At 51.6% G+C, this 17,938-nt stretch overlaps 1 protein-coding gene across 1 annotated transcript; it reads left to right on the top strand.

The window, feature by feature from the left end:
• The first annotated feature begins 83 nt into the window (after nt 1-83).
• Nucleotides 84-16,630, top strand: RGL3 (ral guanine nucleotide dissociation stimulator like 3). Its single transcript, XM_055545284.1, has 19 exons — nt 84-192; nt 619-732; nt 1,356-1,579; nt 1,743-1,796; nt 1,918-2,132; nt 5,197-5,339; nt 5,468-5,683; nt 6,897-7,000; nt 7,109-7,193; nt 9,088-9,141; nt 9,249-9,335; nt 9,532-9,564; nt 9,662-9,783; nt 10,869-10,964; nt 11,064-11,132; nt 11,217-11,313; nt 12,203-12,355; nt 12,444-12,558; nt 14,067-16,630. Exons 1-19 carry the CDS (start codon nt 157-159, stop codon nt 14,231-14,233), a joined length of 2,184 nt encoding a protein of 727 aa, XP_055401259.1. The 5' UTR covers nt 84-156; the 3' UTR covers nt 14,234-16,630.
• Nucleotides 16,631-17,938: the final 1,308 nt, after the last annotated feature.

Here is a 17,938-nt window from a genome sequence, read left to right as displayed (position 1 = left end):
AGGGGCGTCCGAGAACTTGGGTCCACTCCGCCCCGCCCCCGCACGGCCCATCCGCCCCGCCCCGCCCCGCCCCGCCGGCCCAGTGCCCCGCCACTGCTCCCCAGCTGGCCCTTCCGCCTCACTCAGCAGTGCAGCAGAGCGGGCCGAGCGCAGACCATGGAGCGCACAGCAGCGGGCAAGGAGCTCGCCCTGGTAAGGGGACCTGGAGTCCCAGGACCCTACATCCCTGGCAACCCCAGGGTCCAGAAACTCCAGGCTCCCAACCGTCCCCTTGGACTCTCTCCACAAATTAGGCTCCTTGGAACAGCCTGGGGGGTTCCTACCTCGGGCCTCTGGGCCCCTGACCCAATGAAATGGCTGGTTCCTTTTCGGGGGCAGTCTCTGAAAGCATCTATGGGAGAGATCATAGACAGACTCCGTGAGACTGGACACCAAAGTGCCACCACATCCTTCCAAAGACCAGAGAGGAGGGTACCGGCGGCGCCGAGGGACTTCCCTGAGCCTGGGCAGGGAAGGGAGGATGAAACTGGAGGGCCCAGGCTTGAGTCCACTGGAGAGGTGGGCAGTGGTCCCGGGACCCTTCCCTTCGCCGCGTCCTGAGTCCGCCTCCGTGTCCAGGCGCCGCTGCAGGACTGGGGAGAGGAGACCGAGGACGGCGCGGTGTACAGTGTCTCCCTGCGGCGGCAGCGCAGTCAGCGTTCGAGTCCAGGGGCAGGGCCCCGGGGCACCCAGGTGAGGAAGGGGTAGGAGGCTAGGGCGGGGCGGAAGGCGAACAGGTGAAGGCGGGGCTGAATGGAGGGGCGGGACTGGGGCCTGTAGGAGGGGCGGGGCTTAGAGGCGACCTGGTAAGGATGGAGTGGGGTTTAGGGGCGGCCAGGTGAGTGGGGTAGATGAGGAGGCGGGGCCAGGTGAGACCGCGGTGCCCAGCAGGACCTGGGGACTAAACTGGACGGCTGGGCTTAGGTGAGCCAGGTTTAGTGGGGCGGAGCTGGAGAGGGAGGAGGGGTCTTTAGAAGCGGCAGGGCGAGGGCAAGGTAGGGCGGAGAGCACGGGAATGCGCCAGTGAAGCGAGGCAGAAGAGCTGAGAGCAGCCTGAGGGTAGGGATGGGGGTGGGGCTTTGGGGATTGGGGGTGCCAGGTGAATAGAGCAGAGGGCGGGCGTAGCCTGGGCGATGAGGCTGTTCCGGGCGGGTTTCGGGTGTCGTTTGTGCACGGTACATAATAATGAACTAAGGGAGCGGGGTACACAGGAATAGACAGGGTCAGGTGCAAAAGCGGTGCTCCCCAAAGACACATTGGAGATGGGTGCCGGGGCCCATTCCTCTGTGTCTCATTGCGGTCCCCCTGGCCCGCAGGCCCTCAGCCCCGCGCCCGACACCTTCCTTCATTACCGCACCAGCAAGGTGCGGGCGCTGAGGGCGGCGCGGCTGGAGCGGCTAGTGCGGGAGTTGGTGTCCGGAGACCCCGAGCAGGACCCAGGCTTCGTGCCCGCCTTTCTGGCCACCCACCGGGCCTTCGTGCCTACTGGCCGCGTGCTGGGCCTCCTCCTGCCACCACCGGCGCCGCCACTCCCGCCCGGGTCAGTGCCAACGGAAGATTCTCCAGTGCCCACCCCAGACTCTCACCTGGATGCTCGATCTACTCTCTCTGGAGCCCTCCTCCTCCCCTCCAGAACCTTCCTCCTAAGTCCTCTCCAGCCCCTCCCTTCTTCACCTGATTTGGGTGTGGGGGTGTCTTTCCAGGGTAGAAATCAAGAAAACAGAAGGAAGAGATCTGACTTTCAACAAGAACTTGAGGTTTGCCTCCAATAGGGTGGGGGAGGGGGAGGGCAGAGGTCAAAGATCGGATCTGAAATGTAGGAGCTCCGGGAGTCTGGAACTGTGGGATGGGCTCTGAGGTCCCACCCTTCTTGGCCAGGGCTGTGGTGTCAGTGCTGGGCTTATGGCTGCGGGACCACCCTCAGGATTTCTGGGACCCCCCTGCCCACTCGGACCTAGGCAGTGTTTGCAACTTTCTGGGCTGGGCAGCTCCATCAGGGGCTGAGGCCCGGGAGGCTGAAAAGCTGCTGGGAGATTTCCTGAAGGAGGCTGAGGCAGAGCAGGAGGAAGAGGAGCAGTCCCAGACACGGGCAGGTGAGCGGACTGGGGGCGTGATAGTGTCCTGAGCAGGCATTCTCCCTCCCCCAGGGATATTCTCCCCTCTGGAAGATCTACAGATCTTGGGCAAGGTCCTTAGCCCTGTCTGAGCCTCAGTTTCCCCACCCATAAAATGGGGATAATAACCCAGTATTGTCATTTATCCCTCACCTCCCCCACCCAACACATGACAGCTATAAAGATATTCTTTCATGGGGTCGGGATATCTTGTGTTTTGGCTACAAATCATCCTATTGCTACTTGCCTTAGGAGCCACAGAGACCTGGATTCAAATCCCAGTTCTGCCATTTGCTGACTGTGCAACCTTGAATAAGTCACTTCACCTCTCTGAGCCTGTTTCCTTATCTTCAGAATGGGGGCAATGACAGTACTTACCACATTGGCTTCTTCGTTCATTCAACAAATAAACTGTGGATAGGAGCTCCCTGTTCCCTGGGGAAGACAATTAGTAGACAAATAAATAAGTAATGAGGGCTTTGCAGGCAGATTCTTTACTGTCTGAGCCACCAGGGAAGCCCAATGAAGGCTTGGCAAATAGTATTATTTTCATTACTGTTGGATGTCAGCAAACTATCTGGCCTTTAAGAGAAGTTTGCCAAGAATTTCCTGGAGGTCCAGTGGTTAATACATTGCACTTGTGTGCAAGGATGCAGGTTCAATCCCTGGTCAGGGAACTAAGATCCCACATGCTGAGCTTGCCAACCTCTGTTGTAGAGAGCTTTGGAAGGAAGGAAAAATATCCACATACTTTGTTCAAACCTTTGTTCAATTGTCACCTGCTCAGATGTGCATTCTCAGATCTCCTCCCAACAAATACAGCCTCCCACTCTGAGTCCTCTTACCTGCCTTATTTTTCTTCATAGAATCCATTGGTTGTGTCCCCAACTCTGTCCCCAGAGTCAGTTACAAGATGGATTTATTTATTGAATAATTGCATCCTGCCTATAAAATATCATCTTTCACCCATCTGTGTTTGATCTGATCCCTATCACAAAAGCTTCATAACCTTAATCCATTCTTTAATCTTTAGACTAATCTGGCCATATTTCTCTCTGCTTTACAAAGTAGCAGCCACTTCTCTCCCCTAGAGACAAAGTCTCAGCCATTTAAATATGTTTTATCTCTTCGCTTATCTTTTGGTTACTAAATATCTTTCTTCCTTTGCCTTCAAGATTTCTCCAGCTTATTCCAAGTCATCCAAGCTGCACAGACTAGTGAGGTAGCCACTAGCCCCATGTGGCTATTGAAATTGAAGTTAATTAACATTAAATAAAAATTAGAATCAGTTCTTTGGTCACACTAGCCACATTTCTAGTGCTCAGTAACCACATCAGGCAGCACAGGTAGAAAATATTTTCACCACTGCAAAAAATTCTATTGAAAAGGCTACCCTAAACTGTGAGTATTTGAGGTCAGAGAAGAAAAATGAGCATTTATTGAATGCCAGATGTATGCCAGGCTCTGGGAACTTTAACATCTTTATTTGGGGGTTACTTTTTACCATGATTTCAAACACATACAGAAATAGAGAGAAGTAGTGTAAAGAACACCCACACACCCCTCACTCATTTTCAACAATTATCAATTTTAAAATATTTATTTATTTGGCTGCACAGGGTCTTGGGGCATGAGAGATATTTAGTTGTGTCAGATGAACTCTTAGTTGAGGCGTGTAGGATCTTGTTCTCTGACTAGAGATCGAACACAGACCCCTGCATTGAGAGTGCAGAATCTTAGCCATTGGACCACCAGGGAAGTCCCTCCTATGCTCACTTTTAAAAACTAATATTTTGCAATACCACCTGTCCTAATATTAAAGACAGATAATTAAATGAACTTAAAAATAATAATATATTGCAACGGTAATAGGAAGGAGAAATAAGACAAAAGCAATTTACACAATGGTGTTGGTATGTCAGTGTCTGGGCATGCCTCACCAGAAGACATAATGAAGTTGTCCAGTGCCTTCATCTGCCGTAGCATCACAGTGAACATGGAAACCACAGACTAATGCAGGGGAGTGCACCAATGACAAAGATGCTGTAGCACAGATGTTAGTGACATCGATTTCCAAAATGTTGAACAACACGTGCAATTTCCATATAAAACAAAGTCCAAGCTCTTACAGTCCTTGCATTCCTGGAGCCAAAATAATTAGTGTTTATGAGCAAGACTGGGCTTCCCAGGCGGCTCAATAGTAAAGAATCCGTCTGCCAATTCAGGAGACACAGGTTCAACCCCTGGGTTGGGAAGATACCCTGGAGAAGTAAATGGCAACTCACTCCAATATTCTTGCCTGGGAAATCCCATGGGCAAAAGGAGCCTGGCGGGCTATGGTCCACGGGGTTACAGAAGAGTTGGACACGACTGAGTGACTAAATAGCAACAAGAGCAAGATAGTTGGGTTCTAGGTGCAGATTATTGTAAGTAGGTTTTTTAAGGACACAAATTTGGAGGGACATTTGGAGGCTGGGTGTTATGATTCTTCACTATGCATGTCTGGATTTCCAAAGTGTCCCCTAGGGGGCGCCACCATTGACCACCCCCACACTACCACCTTGAGAAAAATAATTCATATTTATTGAGTACTTTATAGAAGTCTGGTATCCGTGATCTCATTTGATTTTTTTTAATCCATACTTTTGATGCATTAATAATGAATTAATGTTTTCACACTTGGACACTGAAAAAATAAATCCAGATAAGGAAACCAAGGCACAGAGAGGTTAAAGGCTTGTTTTAATTCACACAGCTAGCCCAGTGGATCAATTTGGATTCGAACTTGGGACATTAAGACAATGTCTTAACCTTCCCTTAACCACAAGGTTGGGCTTCCCTGGTGGCGCAGTGATAAAGACTCTCCCTGCCAATGCAGGAGATGTAAGAGACAAGGGTTTGATCCCTGGGTGGGGAAGATCTCCTGAAGAAGGGAATGGCTGCCCACTCCAGTATTCTTTCCTGGAGAATCCCATGGACAGAGGAGCTTGGTGGCCTACAGTCAGACTGAGCGTTTAAGCTCACCTAGTCAGTGCTCCCTCAGGACCCCCTGGGACTGCCCAGATCCTCTGCCCAGACTCCCCGGTGGGCTGCCTGGAAGACGAGGAGGGCCTCGTGTGGGAAGGCCCTGAGCTTCTGGACTTCAGTGTAGACGACGTGGCGGAGCAGCTGACCCTGATGGACGTGGTGAGTATCAGAGCCGGCCGATGCAGGCAGGGGCTGGGATAGGGGATGGGTAGCCGGTGGGGAAGGGAGGAGGAGTTGGGGGAGGTCCCTATGAACTCAGATTCCACCCTCCTCCACCCCCTGCTCAGGAGCTCTTCTCGCGCCTGCGGCCCTTCGAGTGCCTGGGCTCCGTGTGGTCGCAGCGAGACCGGCCGGGGGCCACAAGCATCGCCCCCACTGTGCGCGCCACCGTGACCCAGTTCAATACAGTGACCGGCTGCGTGCTGGGCTCAGTGCTCGGGGAACCGGGCCTGGCCGCCCCGCAGAGGGCGCAGCGGCTGGAGAAATGGATCCGCATAGCTCAGGTGCATCTCTGGCGGGAGCGTGGGGGCAGGGCATGCGCGGGGCCGAAGCTCAGTGAGAGAGGCTGGGGGCGGGCGGAAGGCCAAGGACGGGTCTCTGGAAAAGCGGAGGGTTGAGGCTGGGAGGTGCCTAAGGGAAAGTCCAGCACACGGCCTTGAGCCGCGGAGGATTCAGTTCCCTTCAGTCGCTCAGTCGTGTCTGACTCTTTGAGACCCCATGGAATGCAGCACGCCAGGCTTTCCTATCCATCACCAACTCCCTGAGCTTGCTCATCTCATCTTCTGTTGTCCCCTTCTCCTCCTGTCTTCAATCTTTCCCAGCACCAGGGTCTTTTCTAATGAGTCAGTTCTTTGCATCAGGTGGCCCAGATATTGTAGCTTCAGCATCAGTCTTTCCAATGAATTCAGGACTGATTTCCTTTAAGACTCACTGGTTTGACCTCCTTGAAGTCCAAGGGACTCTCAAGAGTGGCCCAGAATACTCCGTGCTGGTTAAGGAATAATAAGGATGGGATGATGGGCTTCCATTGTAGCTCAGTTGTATGGGCTTCATTGTAGCTCAATCTCCATGCAGTGCAGGAGACCCTGGTTCGGCTCCTGGGTCGGAAAGATACCCTGGAGAAGAAAATGGCAATCCACTCCAGTATTCTTGCCTGGAGAACCCCCATGGACAGAGGAGCCTGGCAGGCTACAGTCCATGGGGCCACAAAGGGGCAGACAGGAGTGAGCGACTAAACCACCACAAGGATGGGATGGGGGTACTGGGGGAGGAATAGGCTTGGTACCAAGCCAAGAAAAGGAGGTGGACGTCTTGAAAGAGCCTGGGTGGAGGTGGGGCAGGAGCCTCTGGGTAGAGGGGAAGAGTAGAACTGGGGTCCAGGAAAGGGAGTGGGGGCGTGGCAAGGCAAGGGGACTAGAGGTTGACACCTGGAGTGAGACTTAGGTTGAGGATGAGGAGTCTGGAACTAGGAGAGATGCTATGGGTCCGTCTAGGGCCCAGGGAGAAGTAAGGAGTGGGGACACGGAAAGCCAAGGTCAGACAAAGGGTACGGAGAGGTAGGTGGGGGAGGAGGCTGAATCCGGGTAGCTTGTCAGATGTGGGGCGAGATGTAAGGGTTTGACCTGGGGTCACAAGTCACGGGATCAAAGGTGGATCATACTTGGGGATCAGGCAGGTTTGAGGTATGACCAGCACCCCCTCCACCCCGCCCCCCAGCGCTGCCGGGAACTGCGGAACTTCTCCTCCCTGCGCGCCATCCTGTCCGCCCTGCAGTCTAACCCCATCTACAGGCTGAAGCGCAGCTGGGGCGCCGTGAGCCGGTGACCAGGGACTGGGGGTGGGGGCGCTGGGGTGGGACCTCTTGCCCACCGCATCCCTGCTCTGACTCTTCCCATGGCCACCCGTGACTCCTCTCCTCTCCTCCCCAGGGAACCATTATCCACTTTCAGGAAACTTGCCCAAATTTTCTCCGATGAGAACAACCATCTGAGTAGCAGAGAGATTCTCTCCCAGGTACAGATGGGTGAGGGCCCCCGCAGATCCCAGGCCCAGGAAAGGGCCATTGCTTGTTGTCATAACACTCAGCGTCCTTTCCCATACCTCTCGAGAATGGCCTTCCTCCTGTTTGTAGGCAGCCCTGTGTTTTTGCTGCCTCTGCTGCCCTCATCAGAGTTCACACTTGACGGCTGCCTTATTTACTCATTCAACAAATACCAGAAGCTACAGTGAAAAGGTCACTGAAGGTCAGAGTCACGACAAAGAGTGGGAAAAAAAAATTGTGCCAGGGACTTGACTTTGATAAGCAAAACAAAACAAACAAAAAAAGTGTGCCAATGAGTCTGACTTACTGCAGGCAAGATTTAGGTTCTGACTGCAATTAGGTGCTGGTTCTTGGGGGTGAATCCAGAATAGAGACTTCCCTGGTGGTCCCGTGGTTAAGACTCTGAGTTCCTGATGCAGGGGACATGGGTTCGATTCCTGGCCGGGGAACTAAGATCACACATACTACAGCACAGTCAAAAAAGTGCAGAATAGATGGCACTGGAAGTCTGTTCTTTTGCCAAGAACGTTCTTCCCACCCTCTGCAGGTGTCTTCCCCAGTGTTTCCACCTCTGAGAGGCCCTTCCTATATCCCCCACACCTCCACTCTACCCCCATTGCCCTTATCTCTGCCTGTCCTTAGATTACACATCTAACTTGGTTGTTGCTGTTTTGCCATGGCTGATGTCTGCTCTATAAGGCCAGAAATTTTGTCTGTTTTGTTCACTGTTGCCTCCCCAGCACTCCAAACAGTGCCTGGCCCAGAGTAGGTGATCAGTAAATAAAGTGAACAAATGTCTCAAATAAGGATGAGAGCTCAAGGAACTCTGCATTAAGTGCCAGGCAGTTGCCAGGAGGCTCAGCCATGAAGACACAAACACACTTTCCTCCCCTTGGAGGGCTTCAGGCCCCAGATGGGGACACACACAATTTAGTAATTGCCCCAGCAATTATATCACTAATTACCAGGCAGAACAATGCTGTTAAGGCAAAGTTCAGGGCATTGCTTGGGAGGGGTCGCCAGGTACAAGGATTCTCACCTGTCTTATAGGCTAGCCTTGGGGTCCCTGGCATCCACAAGCCCCATCTCTCATCATCCCCTGTGGGGCCTGCCCCCTGCTGCTTATCTGCTCTCTCCTCCTCCCTGTTCACTTTCCCTTGGGTATGGTTGTGATGGAGGTATCTTCCCTGAGGGAGGGGTCAAAGAGACCCCAGGACTGCTCAGTCCTTCTCCTCCCCCTCAGTTCAGTTCAGTCACTCAGTCACGTCCAACTCTTTGCGACCCCATGGACTGCAGCACGCCAGGCTTCCCTGTCCATCACCAACTCCCAGAGTTTGCTCAGACTCATGTCCATTAAGTCAGTGATGCCATCCAACCATCTCATCCTGTCATCCGCTTCTCCTGTCATCCTCTTCTCCTGCCCTCAATATTTCCCTGCTCCAGGGTCTTTTCTAATGAGTCAGTTCTTAGCATCAGGTGGCCAAAGTATTGGAGCTTCAGCTTCAGCATCAGTCCTTGCAATGAATATTCAGGACTGATTTCCTTTAGGATTGACTGGTTTGATCTCCCTGCAGTTCAAGGGACTCCCAAGAGTCTTCTCTAACACCACAGTTAAAAAGCATCAGTTCTTTGGCACTCAGCTTTCTTTATGGGCCAACTCTCACATCCATACATGACTACTGGAAAGACCACAGCTTTGACTAGATGGACATTTGTTGGCAAAGTAATGTCTCTGCTTTTTAATATGCTGTCTAGGTTTGCCATAGCTTTTCTTCCAAGGAGCAAGCGTCTTTTCATTTCATGGCTGCAGTCACCATCTGCAGTGATTTTGGAGCCTAAGAAAATAAAGTCTCTCACTGTTTCCAGGAGGCAACTCAGGGGCCCCAAGAGGAGGATGCCCCTGCAGGAAGCCCGTCCTTGGTGAGTGATGTGGTTTGAGAAGAGAGACAAGTGGGATGCTGGGGCAGGGGGTGAAGCCTGATGGGGTCACTGATGGCTGAGGGTGACTGGAGCTCTGGGGGCTACAGAAACTGCCCCCAGGCCCTGTCCCCTACCTTGGCACCTTTCTCACGGACCTGGTAATGCTGGATACCGCCCTGCCGGATATGCTGAAGGTCTGAGCCCTGACTCTTGACTCCTTACCCTCAGCACAGTGAGCCTCCTGACCTCTAACCCTTGACCTTGCCCATGCTGCCTGACCCCAGCTCCCTTAGTGCATGGGGTTCCTGGTATCCCAGCCCCTGACCTTGATCCTCAACCCCTGACCTTGGAGTCTGAACTGTCTCCAGTTCAGACAAAGTTTGTCCCCAGGGGGATCTCATCAACTTTGAGAAGAGGAGGAAGGTAAGGGGGAGCTGCAGTGGGCAGGGGTGGAGGTGGGGAGAAGGGGTCCAGGGTTGGGGCAGAGCATGGGCGGAGGTCTCAGAGGCCGCCCCCTCAGGAGTGGGAGATCCTGGCCCGCATCCAGCAGCTGCAGAGACGCTGTCAGAGCTACTGCCTGAGCCCCCACCCGCCCATCCTGGCCGCCCTGCGTGCCCAGCACAAGCTCAGCGAGGAGCAGAGGTGACAACTTGTGGCCGACCCTGACAGCGCCCCTCCAACCCTGCCACTGACCCTGGATGACACCCCAGATCTGCACACCCCATGCACCTCCCCAGCTCCTCCTCAGATCCCCTCCTGAGCCTTCACCTCACCCCCCGCCAGCCTGTCACCTGACATTGTCTCCAGCCCAGCCGAGGGCCCCAGTTGCCCTCTGACCCCAAACTTTGACCTCATCTGACTTGCTTTTCTTTCTTTTTGAAAAGTCACTTTCTTTATTTTTGGCTGTGCTGGATCGTCATGGCTGCTCGGGCTTTTCTGTAGTTGCAGTGAGTGTGGTTATTCTGTTTCTGGTGCACCAAGTTCTCATTGGAATGGCTTCTTTTGCTGTGGAGCATGGGCTCTAGGCACACGGGCTTCAGTAGTTGTGGCTCCTGGACTAGAGCACAGGGTCAGTAGTTGTGATGCCTGGGCTTAGTTGTTCCACAGCCTGTGGGATCTTCCCAGACCGAGGATGGAACCAGTGTCTCCTGCATTGGCAGGCAGATTCTTTACCACTGAGCCACCAGGGAAGCCCTCGTCTGACTTTTGGACTTCAACGTTTAATGTGTAGCCAGCTCTTCCGCTCAACCATCCTATCTTTTCTCTTCCCCACCTCTGGCCCCATCTGACCCGTGACCCACCTCTGACTCTCTGAGCCCAACCACTGACCCCCAGTTCTGAGCAACTGACTCCAACTTTGACATATATCTGACTTATGAGCCCCAGGCAGTTGACCCCAATTCAACTGTACCAACTCATTCTATTGAATCCATGACCCTAATCATTGACCCCAGTGATTATCTGACCTTGAACTCTATCCTTGACCCAATTTGACTCCTCAGTCCCACTCTGTGAATCCCTGTGTGTCCTGCTAACCAAGCCATCTCATCTAATCACTGATAAGACCCTGAAACTGTAATATCACATTTATCACCCTGATCTTGACATTGGGTGCCTAATTCCTGGCTGTACCCTCCCTCTACCCACACACACACCCAAAACCCAGCTCCTAACTGAATCTAACTCATTTCTCAACCCCCCCATCCATCTACATCTTGACCCCTCAGCTACCGCATCTCCCGGGTCATTGAGCCACCAGCTTCCTCCTGCCCCAGCTCCCCACGCATCCGACGGCAAATCAGCCTGACCAAGCGCCTCAGTGCGTGAGTCGCAGGGAGTATGTGGCGGGTGACGTGGGCAGGGATGGGATCTGCTCCCGTGTCTGGGTTTGGTCTTCGCCTCATCCTGTTCCCTATTTTCAGGAAGCTGTCCCGGGAGAGAGTTTCATCCTCTGGTGGAAGTCCTGGGGATCCCTCATCCTCCACCTCAAGGTGAGCATCCCATCTGATGAAGGGACTGGAGGGGGGTCAGAGTTCAGGGCAGCCACCCCACTTCAGACTCTGTGTCTCCCCCAGTCTGTCCCCAGCATCCCCTCCATCCAGTCCTAGAACCAAGGACCCTCCTACAGGCAGTCCTCCAGCCTCTCCAGGGCCCCAGAGCCCCAGCACCAAGGTACCAAGACTATGTGTACATGTGGGACTGCGGGCACCCAGGGCTGGTGTGTGTGTGTGTGTGTGTGTGTGTGTGTGTGTGTGTGTGCGCGCGCGCACAGGATTTCACAGCCAGGTATGTGCACAGGAGACCGTGAACACAGTTGACTCAGCACTCTGAGCGTATGTCTGGAAAACTGCATGCATCTCCATGGACCCACTTAAGGGACTGTCTGTCACTTACACTCAGATCTGGACAAGAGCTTCCACTTACCCACAAGGCACTCTGGGTGGCAGTCACTACTTTTGTAAGGATATGTGTTTTCCCAGGAATGGCTTCCCTGGTGGCTCAGCAGTAAAGAATCCACTTGCGATGCAGGAAACACATGAGACACATGTTCAATTCCTGGGTCAGGAAGATCCCCTGGAGGAGGGCATGGTGACCCACTCCAGTCTTCTTGCCTGGAGAATCCCATGGACAGAGGAGCCTGGTGGGCTATAGTCCATTGGGTCGCAAAGAGTTGGACTCGACTTAGCACAAACACAGGAATTTGCATACCTGGAGGGGAAATGCTGGCATGAATAGCCATAGTATCCATGGACCCTGTGCAGGGCTTCTCGTGTTCATGGGCTTGTGCCCATCCAACAATTGTGAGCAAACGTGGGCACTCGCTGCTTTCAGGTTACACGGGGTTTCTTGTGTGTGAACACGAGTCACATGTGAATTCCTGTAACAGTATGAAGGTCTGTATGTGATGGGATGGCATAGATGCAGGCATCTATGGGATGGGATGGCATAGATACCCTAATTGCACGTCCCCAGGCTCAGGGTACGCAGGAAGATATGTTGAATACAATGAGGGAGGGGCCTCACGCTCTCCCCGCTCAGCTCCCACCCCTGCTGTCCACAGCTGCCCCTGAGCCCAGACCTGCCAGGCCCCTGGTCCCTGGCCCTGCCCTTGAGTGGCCCTCGTATCTCCCTCCCTGGGCAGCAGGGCTCAGAGGCCCGCGTCATCCGGGTCAGCATCGACAACGACCATGGCAATCTGTATCGGAGCATCTTGGTGAGGAGCTGAGCCTGAGACCTGCTGGGGACAGCCCTGCCCCTGGGGCTTGGGTGGTCATCCCTTACCTCCCAGCCTCTCTTTGCAGCTCACTAGTCAGGACAAGGCCCCCACCGTGGTCCAGCGAGCCTTGGAAAAACACAATGTGGCCGAGCCCTGGGTCCAGGACTATCAGCTCTTCCAAGTCCTTCCTGGGGACAGAGGTGAGCAAGGACAGCTTGGAGCCTGGGCTAAGGGGCAGTTGGCTGGGGAGGATGGCAGGCTGACCAGGGTGGTTCTGGAACCGAGTAGGGGTGAGATGCAGCGGGTGGGGTTACAAGGCAGAAAAATATTGATGCCTCCCTTAGGTGGGATCATGAGGTTGTCCTAGCTCAGTGTGAGGGAAGGGGGCACCGAAAAGGTCTTCCTAGGATTTATGGGGAAATGAGATTATCTGGGAACCAGTGGGAGGAGTATAGAAGGTCATCTGGGCTTCGATTTGTAGAATTGTGAGGTTGTTTGGGCTCAACCTCGTGGAGCACCAGACTGAAGGGGGGGTCTGGGCTTGGATCTGAGGCAAAATGAGTTTGTCCAAGTTTGGTATTGGGGACTCTGAAGTTACTTGAACTTGGCATGGGAGAGGGCCACGTGGTGCTGAAATTCAGGGTAGGAAAGGAGATTGTTCAATGTAAAGTGAGTAGAAAGTTGTCTGCTTTTAAAGGGAGAGAGGTAACAGGGAACTATATTGAATTTCCTGTGACAAACCATAATTGAAAAGAATATGTAAAAGCATATATGTGGGCTTCCCTGGTGGCTCAGATGGTAAAGAATCTGCCTCAGTGCAAGAGACCAGGGTTCAATCTGGGTTGGGAAGATCCCCTGGAGAAGGGAATAGCAACCCACTCCAGTATTCTTGCTTGGAGAATCCCATGGACAGAGGAGCCTGGCAGGCTACAGTCCACAGGGCTGCCACACAACTAAGCGACTAACAGTTTCACTTTTTTCACATACATATATATGTATGAATAACTGAGTCACTTTGCTGTACAGGAGAAATTAACAACACATCGTAAGTCAACTGCACTTCAATTAAACGTTTTAAGAAATGACAAATATGTATATAAAGGAGGGAGAGGCAAGACATTGACATGCTAGGGAATTCCCTGGCAGTCCAGTGATTAGGACTCCCCACTTTCACTGCCAGGGTTCGATCCCTGGTTGGGGAACTAAGATCCTGCAAGCTGTGTGGTGCAGCCAAAAGGGGGAAAAAAAAAAAGACTGACACGCTAGAGGGATATATGAGGGTGTTCACATGACAAGTGTGAGGGTTGTACAGGCTGGAAGTGGGAAGTCAGAAGTTGTCCAAGTTCATGTCCTAGAGCAGCATGAACTTGGCTGGGAGTTGGTTGCGGGGGGGCGGGGGGTGAGCAGGAAGTTGATTGGGGTGGGAGGCCTGACTTTGCTCAAGCTTCTAGTGCAGGTTGTCTAGACTTCAGGGGAAATAGGAGAAGGTTGCCCAGGTTCACAGTAGGGGAGACATGAGGTTGTGCAGGCTTGGAGTGGGAACTTGTCTAGATTTCCAATGAGAGGGGAATGAGGTTGGCTTAGCACTGGCTGAAGGGATCCAAGATTGTTCAGGTTGCATGGTGAGTGGTAGAAGGTTCCCTAGGTCCTTTGTGGGGGAAGTGCCAGGTTGTGTGTGCTTTTTACCATCCTCTCCATGCTTGGCCAGAGCTCCTGATTCCTGACAACGCCAACGTGTTCTATGCCATGAGCCCAGCTGCCCCTGGAGACTTCGTGCTGCGGCGGAAGGAGGGGGCCCAGCATACAACCTCAGTCTCCCTACCCGCTCCTCCAGGATATGGGCCTCATGGGCAGCAAGGGGTCTGGCTTCTATAACCAGGAGGTGGGGAGGGGGCTCCTCTATGAAAAGCTCCAATTCCCCAGTAGAGGTCATTGTGCTCCATACCCTGTAACCCCCCCAATTTTATTAGACCTCACCCCTCTGACCCTCTTGGCACCAGATCCCTGTCCCAAAGACACCAGCCCATGAGGTTGGCTGGTGGAGAGCTTCATCTTACAGAAAGGGGTGGGGTGTCAGGGGTCAGATCCTCCCCCAGAGAAACCTTGTAACTATTGGAGACACACCAAAAGTGACAAAAATGGATGAAAATAGTGACCAAAGTTATAAAACAGGAGTCAGTCTTGTTTGTTCTGTGCCTGTGCCCCAAGTCTACTCTTCATTAGGATAAAAATTTAAATAAGAAAAGAAGGGTTTCCCTGGTGGCTCAGGAGTAAAGAACCCGCCTGCCAACACAGGAGACACGGGATCCATCCCTGGTCTGGGAAGATCCCACATGCTGTGGAGCAGCTAAGCCCATGTGCCACAACTATTGAGCCTGTGCTTTAGAGCCTGGGGACCACGACTCCTGAGCCCATGTGCTGCAACTCTGAGGTCTTCAAGCTCTAGAGCCTGTGTTCCACAACAAGAGAAGCTACCACGATGAGAAACCTGCATGCCTTGGCTAAAGAGTAGCCCCCACCTGCTGCTTAAAGAAAATTCTGTGCAGCAATGAAGACCCAGCACATCCAAAAATAAATAAATAAAAATTAGAAAAGAAAAACTAAGAGCCCTAAGAAAGGGGTTGAGTGAGGCACGGCTGACACCAGCATGGGGTGGGAGTGGGGTTCTGTCACAAACAGAGGGTTCAGGACTCTGTCCCTCAACATTGTTGGGGTAATATAATTCTTTCCTGCTGGGTATATGGAAGAGGGAAGAAATGAAATTCCATCAGAACTTGAGGCAAATAACATCATCATGTGAAAAACAACCATAACAATATCAGCAGCAACAATAATAATACCCAGTTATGAACTCCCACTCTGCTAGACATCAACTATGGGCTTTATATCTAATTATTAATAAGGGTTCTTGCTTTTTCAAGTGTTCAAAAACCCAATTCAAACAGGAATGGGCAAAAAAACAGAAATGAATGCCCCTGTAATTGAAAAGTTCCATGAGGCCAGCTTCAGGCACTGTTGGATCCAGGGACTCAAAAGATGTCACCAGGACTTTGTAACAGAGTCTCTTGCCTCTGATTTGCTCTGAGAATGAGACTGTCCATTGACTCCCTAAATCCAATCACCTTCTCCTATGGTTACAGAAACACTGATTTTTCAGCTGGCTACCCAGGGTAACGACTGCATTTCCAGTCTCCCTTGCAGTGAAATGTGGTCATATGACTAAGTCTCAGCCAATGAGTTGTAAAGGGAAAGGATGTGGGTACATTCCAGGCTCTGCCCTTAAAGAGAAGGGGTGTGTCCTCTCCTGCCTTTTTATTGCCGTGGGTGGATTAGAATGAAGATATGGAGTGGATCAGCTTGGACTGGGTGGTTCATACCATCTGAACAACTGAGCTGCAAACTGGAAGGATCATGGCTCTCTGAGACCAGGGAGCAAACATACTGTGTTGCTGCTACTTGAACTGTTACAAAAGAAAATAAATATCTATCTCAAGACTTTCCTGGTGGTCCTGCAGCTAAGACTGAGCTCCCAGTGTTGGGGGCCTGGGTTCCATCCCTGGTCAGGGAACTAGATCCCACGTGCTGAACACCACAACTAAAGATCCTGTGAGCTGTGATTGAGACCTAGCACAGCCAAATAAATACATATTCTTAAATGCCCAGTTTATTTAAGCCATCAGTATTATTTGGGTCTCTGTTACAGCAGCCAAAAAAAAATTTTTTTTAATGAATATTGCCCCACTCCAAGGCAGGATCACCCTCATGGGGGCAGTGCCATTCTTACATCCCACCAGTTCCACCTGCCATGCAAGGAAAATCCCTGGGACTTCCCTGGCAGTCCATTGGTTAAGAATCCCCCTTGCAATGCAGGGGACACGGGTTTGATCTCTGGTGAGGGAACTAAGATCCCATGTGTCTCAGAGCAACTAAGGCTGAATGCCACAACTAGAGAATCTGTGTACTGCAACAAAAGATCCCACATGCTGCAACTAAGACCTGGTGCAGCCAAATTAATTCATTTAAAAAAGCAATTGGATGTAAGTAACAGTATTCTTCTTAAATTGTTATTGTTCAGTCACTAAGTCATGTCAGACTGTTTGCAAACCCCATGGACTGCAGCGCAATCTTCCCTGTCCTTCTTAAATTAGCTTAAGCAGATAATTGCTATCCTTACTGAGCGCTTACTGTGTGCCAGGCATGTTCTCGTAACTTGATGTAATCTATTCATAATCCTCACATAAGCCTTATGAGGGGGCATTATTATCATGCCCATTTTATACATGAAAAACCGAGACTAGGGAGGGTTAAGTAGCTTATCTAATGTTGCAGGGCAAGTGACACGTGGAATGCATCAGAACATATGCTCTTACCCAGGGAGCTAGCTTGCCTCTCATAAGAACAGTTTACAGTTTCTTCCTCTCTCTCTCTCTCTCTCTCTCTCTCTCTCTCTCTCTCTCTCTTTCTCACACACACACATACACACAAACACACTCAATCTAAATGCCAATTTCCTGAGGAAGAGATTCTCATTGACTTGTTTTTTTTTTTTTGTTCCACGGCAAGGGATGTGGGATTTTAGTTCCCCTCAGTTCAGTTCAGTTCAGTTTAATCACTCAGTCGTGTCTGACTCTTTGTGACCCCATGAATCGCAGCATGCCAGGCCTCCCTGTCCATCACCAACTCCCAGAGTTCACCCAAACTCATGTGCATCGAGTTGGTGATGCCATCCAGCCATCTCATCCTCTGTTGTCCCCTTCTCCTCCTGCCCCCAATCCCTCCCAGCATCAGGGTCTTTTCCAATGAGTCAACTCTTTGCATGAGGTGCCCAAAGTATTGGAGCTTCAGCCTCAGCATCAGTCCTTTCAATGAACACCCAGGACTGATCTCCTTTAGAATGGACTGGTTGGATCTCCTTGCAGTCCAAGGGACTCTCAAGAGTCTTCTCCAACACCACAGTTCAAAGGCATCAATTTTTCAGCGCTCAGCTTTCTTCACAGTCCAGCTCTCACATCCATACATGACCATTGGAAAAACCATAGCCTTGACTAGACGGATTTTGTTGGCAAAGTAGTATCTCTGCTTTTTAATATGCTATCTAGGTTGGTCATAACTTTCCTTCTAAGGGGTAAGCGTCTTTTAATTTCATGGCTGCAATCACCATCTGCAGTGATTTTGGAGCCCCCCAAAATAAAGTCTGACACTGTTTCCACTGTTTCCCCATCTATTTGCCATGAAGTGATGGGACCAGATGCCATGATCTCAGTTTTCTGAATGTTGAGCTTTAGGCCAACTTTTTCACTCTCCTCTTTCACCAAGAGGCTTTTTAGTTCCTCTTCACTTTCTGCCATAAGGGTGGTGTCATCTGCATATCTGAGGTTATTGATATTTCTCCTGGCAATCTTGATTCCAGCTTGTGCTTCTTCCAGCCCAGAGTTTCTCATGACGTACTCTGCATATAAGTTAAATAACTAGAGACCAAATCCACGCCCCCTGCAGAAGCACGGAGTCCTAACCACTGGACAGCCAGGGAATCCCTCAACTTCTGTTTTTAAAAGTGCAGGAGGTTAAAAAAAAAAAAAA

The sequence above is a fragment of the Bubalus kerabau genome, chromosome 1, assembly GCF_029407905.1.
Source record: "Bubalus kerabau isolate K-KA32 ecotype Philippines breed swamp buffalo chromosome 1, PCC_UOA_SB_1v2, whole genome shotgun sequence".
NCBI lineage: Eukaryota > Metazoa > Chordata > Mammalia > Artiodactyla > Bovidae > Bubalus > Bubalus kerabau.
Note: the sequence above shows the minus strand (reverse complement) of the source record. Positions and strands in the feature narration are given on the sequence as shown.